The sequence below is a fragment of the Octopus bimaculoides genome, chromosome 2 (assembly GCF_001194135.2).
Source record: "Octopus bimaculoides isolate UCB-OBI-ISO-001 chromosome 2, ASM119413v2, whole genome shotgun sequence".
In the NCBI taxonomy this organism is placed as follows: Eukaryota; Metazoa; Mollusca; class Cephalopoda; order Octopoda; family Octopodidae; genus Octopus; species Octopus bimaculoides.
In genome coordinates, this window is record NC_068982.1 from 64,060,500 (window position 1) to 64,068,003 (window position 7,504).

The 7,504-nt window shown below is 35.3% G+C and overlaps 2 protein-coding genes across 11 annotated transcripts in view; one reads left to right on the forward strand and one right to left on the reverse strand.

Moving 5' to 3' along the window:
- Positions 1 to 1,404, forward strand: part of LOC106876999 (negative elongation factor E) — a 19,966-nt gene extending 18,562 nt beyond the window's left edge. For both annotated transcript variants that reach the window (XM_052977582.1, XM_014925779.2), the window contains exon 10: positions 1,218 to 1,404. In XM_052977582.1, the coding sequence (XP_052833542.1) occupies positions 1,218 to 1,291 (74 nt within the window). In that variant the 3' untranslated portion in view covers positions 1,292 to 1,404. The remainder of the gene's footprint in view (positions 1 to 1,217) is intronic.
- The window catches only part of LOC106876997 (kynurenine--oxoglutarate transaminase 3), a 64,313-nt gene continuing 58,183 nt past the window's right edge, over positions 1,375 to 7,504 (reverse strand). For all 9 annotated transcript variants that reach the window (XM_052977564.1, XM_052977535.1, XM_052977557.1 and 6 more), the window contains 4 exons: positions 6,844 to 7,030; positions 4,378 to 4,451; positions 2,748 to 2,834; positions 1,375 to 2,480 (listed from right to left, as the gene is read on the reverse strand). In XM_052977564.1, the coding sequence (XP_052833524.1) occupies positions 2,415 to 2,480; positions 2,748 to 2,834; positions 4,378 to 4,451; positions 6,844 to 7,030 (414 nt within the window). In that variant the 3' untranslated portion in view covers positions 1,375 to 2,414. The remainder of the gene's footprint in view (positions 2,481 to 2,747; positions 2,835 to 4,377; positions 4,452 to 6,843; positions 7,031 to 7,504) is intronic.

Genomic DNA, 7,504 nt, shown 5'->3' on the forward strand with positions numbered 1-7,504 from the left:
ATGTATACAAATGCAAATAAAATAATCTTTAATTCCATTAGACATTCTAAAATACTATTAAATTTCATTCAATTTTAAAAAAGGTAAAATCGGACAGAACTTATGGGATGACCTGATAGATATGCATTCTTTATTTTTAATTTAGTTTCACATCCTACCATGATAAACTTTCCTGCGTTTATAAAGTACCAACAAACTCAGTTGACATTCATCATCATCATCGTTTAACGTCCGCTTTCAATGCTAGCATGGGTTGGACGATTTGACTGAAGACTGGTGAAACCAGATGGCTACACCAAGCTCCAATCTGATTTGGCAGAGTTTCTACAGCTGGATGCCCTTCCTAACGCCAACCACTCCGAGAGTGTAGTAGGTGCTTTTACGTGCCACCGGCATGAAGGCCAGTTAAGCAGTACTCTTGCACAAAATTTGTTTCTGATTGAAACATTGCTGGAGAACAGAAAAAGCTCACCACACATTTTCTATATATACAAGTTATGTTTAGTTAGTTGTGATTACTTTAAAATGCCACTGTTTTTACAACCTTTATGTCAATGAAGTATGATAATTATCATTCAGTCAATTAAGGAATAAGACGTCAGTTAACAAATAACTTTTTATTTTTCGTATTGTGCATTGCATGTGACCTGTTAATGTTGATTTTGACCAAAAGCAAAGTACTCACAGTATTCTGGTTTGAATAAGGTAGGAATGTAAAGGTTGCTGTGATAAAAACATGATTGAAATATTAAACAAAGAACGTAGGTTAGCTAAGCTCTGGTTCTTGAACTTTTAACTAACCAGCTAGCTTATAAATTAAGACTTGGTCAAAGCATTTCAATTCAGTTCTGTGCTCTTTGGCATCCTGGTAGTCAGAGAAAGATAGAGATCGCATCCACACAGCCACTGGAATATATACACCTAATAGGCATGCACTATCACGCCACCTAGTGGGACTTGTAAATCGGATGTTGACATAAGAATCTGGTACACCGCAGAAACTAGAGAAGGGACGTAATTCAGCTGAAATCCCCTATACTACGGTGAACTACTACATCAATTTCTCGTGTACTTCTGAAGTACACAAAAGATACAGTACCACTTTGTTTCCTTTTATTTATTCTAGTTATTAATAAAATGAAAAAAATGTAATGATTTTAATTATATCTGCAAAATTGATCAATAAATTAAACTTCGCATTTTATTTGTTCTTTCAGCTGCAAGTTCCACAGTGTCACTAGCCAACTATAAAGAAAAAAGAGGACTTGTTTCCTATGAAGATCTCTTCTAAATTGAAAAATAAATGAAATGTTATTTTGAGAAAATAAATTTATAGATATGCTGAATCAGCAATTAAGAAAGAAACCACATAAAAATTATTGTAAATAAATTTATAACAAAATATTCGAGTTTTCTTCTGTGAGATACCTTTTTATTTTTACATTTTTTGCAATTCCTATGATGTTGGATTGAGAAGTTCATTGGCCGACTATGAAGGAGTGATGCTAAAGCTGTGAAATCTTGCTTGCATTAATTACAACTTTTCTCATTAATAATTGCATTGCTTCTTTCCAGGTAAACTGACATCTGACTGTTCAATTGAAAAGTAACTAGTAGTGACTTCTCTTGAAAATGGATAAAATTTGGCATCATGGTATCGTTTAGCTCCATAATGTAGTTTCTCTGCAGGGAATGTGATAACCTTAGGGGGATGCAAAAGGCATTGTGTTTACTATCTTCAAAAGCCACACTATCAATGGAGAATACTATGCCAACTTGCTGAGGCAGTTATGAAAGGCTGATAAGACCAAATGCTCAGAAAAACTGATGAAAGGGGTCTTGTTTCATAAGGACAATGCTCCAGCTTTAATTTCAATGGCTGCTGTGTGTGACTATGGCCCCGTCTAACTACCATCTGTTCCCCAATATGAAAAAACACTTGGCTGGAAACCACTATCGTGGTGATTATGACCTCATATCTGCTGTTGATGACTTTTTTAACCAACAACATGAAAGCTTCACTAATGGGATCCAAGCATTGCAATACTGATAGAAGTATGTGGACCATAAGGGGGACTATGTTGAAAAATAAACCTCATTTGATTACATTCCATGAGAGTATCTTGGTCAGCCTATGAACTTTCCAACCGACCCACATAGTTGTCATACATCACATTCTCATTTTCTATCACTCAAAAATTTCATATTTTTTAGTAAAAAGATATGTTTGAAAAAGTAAATGGTGCAAGAATTTGTTGGTATCAAAAGGAGCCAGCAAATGGTGAATCTCGTTTAAACTTGTAATTATGAATTTACTTTAAAATATCATTCTTAATTCTGTAATTATAAACTAGATTAATAACCTTATTGATCTGAATTAGTCGTTAAATGATATTAGTAAGCAACAAGTCATGTCAATGCTTCAGGGTCTGTTTCCATTCCTTCAGTATCTTAATTGCTGCTTCCAATGTTTCATCCTCCTAAATCGAAAATAAAATTTGTTTCATTTTATTTGTAAGACACATTTGTATAAAAATCTTAATGTTGTTAAATAATCATAAATTTTTTTATTAAAAAAAAATTGTTTAGATCTTAAATCTCCAAAAATGAAATACTAAGAAAATTACACTTTGATTTAGTATAAATAAACCAGATTCCTATTTTTGTCTTTTAAATCATCTTTCTCCAAGACAGGTAGGTAAATTACTAAACTACTTGGTTTTAACAAATTTAAAATAACTACTAACCTTCATAAAACACAAGCGAATATATTTCTCTCCCAGATGTTTGTGGTCAAAACTGTAAAATGCTGAGGGGGGAATTGCAGCAAAACGCTGAAATCATGGCAAACCAAATGAGAAAACAATAATAAGATTTTAATAAATATAGTTAAACCAGACAGGTTCTTCACAACAAAATTTACAGTAATATACTATTTCCTTTTACTAAACAAATTAATCTTCAGTTTGACCACTAAAAATAGATGTTAAAACAAAATAGATGACATTTTGTTTTAAGTTATGTTTATTCCTTTTCTTTTCCTTTTAAAATGAATTATTTCATATTTGAATGGGTGGAATGTGTTTTTTTTTTAAATTGAAGTTTCTTTTTAGTGTAAATAAAGCACGTAATTTGCTCGCAAATATTTTAAGATGTGACAATATGGTCTGTAGTCCAGCACATTAAACGCACAGCTGATGTAATCCTTACAACACTACCTCTATTTACAATTGTTAATGTCAGCATAAATGTTTTATACTTTTATACATTTCAGTCATGTGACTATGGCCATGCTGGAGCACCACCTTTTAGTCAAACAAATTGACCCTAGGATTTGTTTTTTTTATAAGCCTGGTACTTATTCTATTAGTCTCTTTTGCTGAACCGCTAAGATACAGGAACATAAACATACCAACACTGGTTGTCAAGCAGTAATGTGGGGATAAGGACACACACATAGATACACATACACATATGTATGGGCTTCTTTCAGTTTTCATCTACTAAATACACTCACAAGGCTTTGGTTGATCTGAGGCTATAGTAAAAGACACTTGCCCAGGTGCTGTACAGTGTGACTGAACCCGGAACCATGTAGTTGAAAAGCAAGCTTCTTACCACACATCCACAACTGTGCCTATAGAATTTCCATAGATGTTAAATCATGATAATGAGTGTCATTGATTTCTAAGTTAAGGACTTTTAACTTTCTGAATTGATAAAATAAGTACCAAGTTCCAGCAATTAGTTGATAATATAATTCTCTCTATGAAAATTCACCTTATAACTATTTTAAATAAGTTCACAACATAGTCATATGAAACGAAACTTAGTAAACAGGAAATAGGAACACAATGGCTTAGAGGTTAAATAAGTAGACATTAAAATTTCATGTTGCTGTGGAATATAACAATATCTTTTGATAGTTACTTAATTTTATGTTGCCTCATTAGTTGTGGAAGGGTAGAATTCTATCTAGAATGTTTGACACTGCCAAAACAAGGCTGAAATTATTAAGCACCATCTTTATATATACTCTTATGAAAAAAAAGATAAATCTAAATTACAAAACTTTATCTCTTTATACTTATGTTTTATTGTATTTTATTTTGATGTTACTTAGGGCAAACAGGGTCAATGTAATATAATGTAGATTTCAAAGAAATAATTTAATTAGGAATTTGTTGTATTCTATACACTATCAATTTTTGTATGATGGAATAGGTTTTAGTAAGGCTCATAGAACCGAAATCTCTTCCACAGGACCTGCATTGTGAATTCAAGCCTTACTACAAAGTCAACAAAGCTTGAATTAATGCTCTTGGGGCCATTGCAGAAAATATTAATATGGAAAATGCTCAGCAAAAATATTCTAACCTTCTCTTTTATCAGCCATCGCACAAACTTGAAATCTTTCGGATCATCAGTACCATCCTCAGGAATAGTGATACCTGATCAATAAAAATGAAAAATATATTTATCAAAAAGCAATCACCCTTCCTTTCTCCCAATGTGTCATGCACTGAGCATTTGAGAGCTTTATCCACACTTAGTCTCTGACCTGTACAGATGCGACAACTTCCGCCTCTGGCTGGTATGCAGCTCTGAAGAAGTATCTTATTTTCCACATTTTCAAGCATTTCTCTCAGCTGTTTTGAACAAAAAACTGTGTTGTTGTCTATCAACAGCTCATCTACAGGCCCACTTTCCAAGAACACTGCATTTAGCACATCTATGATTTTGGTTGCAATTTCCGCCTTGATCTCTCTCCATAAAACCATCTACCCAAGCCCACAGTTGACCACTGAGAGATATACCTTTCCCTGATAGTGCATCACATCTATTGCTAGCCTCTTCCAGTTTTCCTCCACTCAAATCTTTCCTGTTTTATGCACATTCAGTGAAGGGTTGACTGTCCTGGCCAAAAACAATGTCCCCAGGATTCCCAGGTGATGCTTAATCACCATTTCTGCAACCCCTTTTGTGCAAATCTTATTCTGGTTGGTGATCACCAATGCCACCCACCCCTGCACTATGGCAGAATCAGTTTGAACCTCAGCAGCTCACATCCCCAACTCTGTGCTAGGGTCATGCCCTTTAATACAGCATCCAGTTCAGCTACATTGATGCGGTTGTCATCATCCTTTCTAAGACACGCCGCATCTTCCACCGCAACACCTATTTTCAGAATGACTGACAATGCTATACTGCTTGCATCGCACCACACGATCCCTTTCTTTGTATCAGGCACATACCAACTGTCCTTCACTGGATCTTCTGCTTGCACTCTCTCTCTCTAAGGTATCTCACATCATTGCAATCATCTTCTCTTCCACTTTATCACCCCAGTTCACTTCCTCTGCTTGCTTTTTGATGTAGCTACATGCTATTTTGAGTCATCCTGCAACAGAGTAGTGATCCACCAGCTTCCTACACATTGAGAACAGCCTTTGTCTATTCATATCCTGATAGATATCCTCTGCAAAACAGAAGCATTTCACTGTGACTAACAGCTTAGATGTAGTCAAATTATGAGATGATAGAAGTAATTGTGAAATAAAAATCTATTATGTTCATATACTAGATACACTCTTGCACAATAGGTATACTTTCCACTCTAGATTAGATGATACTAATATGAACACAATATGTCACAATTGAAAAAGCAAAACAGAACCATTGTTGCTTCAATAATTGTAGTTTCAGAAATATTAGCTCATCAGGTCAATACAAAATTCTATTCACATCCTTTGAATTCCACTTTGAATACTTTTTTCTTTGAGGCAGCCACTGTTTAAAGTTTCAGAGTACATTCTCAGAATTGACATTTTGGCACCATCCTGAATATGTACTTTCATAAATTCCAATTTCTATTTGGATCAAAAGGCTGAATGCTATATTGCCTAACTTGTGTAATTTTTGCATTATCTTCCTTTATAAGAAAACAATTTTTAAATTAACACAAGTAAAATGCGTGAGGCAGTGACGAAAGACCTTTGACCTTTGACTAATAATATTGACCAATATGTGTTTTATTGGCAGAATAATCCTTCCAAAGTAAAACAATTATTTTCAAAAGTAGTTGCTTAAAATCATACTAATTATACCAAATTAATGGTCAGTGCTAAATGTTTGAGAGACTGTATGCATTATAAATCATTTTAAGGGCGCATCTCAAAATAAACACAGCTGTAAATAACAGCATGTAATATTTTGGGTTGAAAACATTTTGATGGAAGACAGTTGAAGTCTATTTGTGGGTGTACAAAATCATACATTTTGCCACTGTAAAGTTCATCTAACTTATGTTAACAAAACAGCTTTCAAAATATATCTCTCTTTACTCTTTTACATCTGAATGTGGCCATGCTGGAGCACCGCCTTTAGTTGAGCAAATCGACTTATTCTTTGTAAGCCTAGTACTTATTCTATCGGTCTCTTTTGCCGAACCGTTAAGTTACGGGGACGTAAACACACCAGCATCAGTTGTCAAGCAATGCTAGGGGGACAAACACAGACACACACACACATATACATATATACGACAGGCTTCTTTCAGTTTCCGTCTACCAAATCCACTCACAAGGCTTTGGTCGGCCCGAGGCTATAGTAGAAGACACTTGCCCAAGATACCATGCAGTGGGACTGAACCCGGAACCATGTGGTTCGTAAGCAAGCTACTTACCACACAGCCACTCCTGCGCCTATCTTTCTATCATTTTAAAACTTTTTCTAGTTGAGAAGTCAACCACAAAAAAAAAAAAAAAAAAAAAAAAAAAAAAAAAAGCATAAAAGGAAATTTAAAATAAATGCAAATGAAGTGTATGGAATATGAAAATTTACCGAGAGAACTGATGTCAGCCAACATAAAGAATCCACCTTCTGGAATGGTTGGTTGCATACCAAGATCAAGTAATACATCTGCTAAAGCATCACGTTTCCTTGTAATTTCAAGAGGTAGTGACTGAAAATAGGACTTGGGTGTGTTTAAATGCTGTAGTTCCTTCTCAAAAGCTATTGCCACAGCTTCCTAAAAAAAAGATAAAAGTAGAAAAATCTCAGAATGGTTTGAAGAAGTATACATATATAATAAGCATCTGAAGCAAGATGATCCATTTAATTTATTTCAAGTTTCAGGATTTTGTACATTCCACCTCAAATTGGGATGGCACCTGTGCCCAGCGTCGCCTAATCGGGATGGCGCCTGTGCCCAGCGTCGCCTTTCTGGCACTTGTGCCCATGACATGTGTAAGGATTTTCAAGCGAGATTGTTGCCAGTGCCCCTGGACTGGCTCTTGTGCGGGTGGCACATGAAATACACCATTTTGAGCGTGGCCATTGCCAATACTGCCTGACTGGCCTTTGTGTGGGTGACACGTAAAAGCACCCACTACACTCTCTGAGTGGTTGGCGTTAGGAAGGGCATCCAGCTGCAGAAACTTTGCCAAATCAGATTGGAGCCTGGCGTAACCATCTGGTTTCACCAGTCCTCAGTCAAATCGTC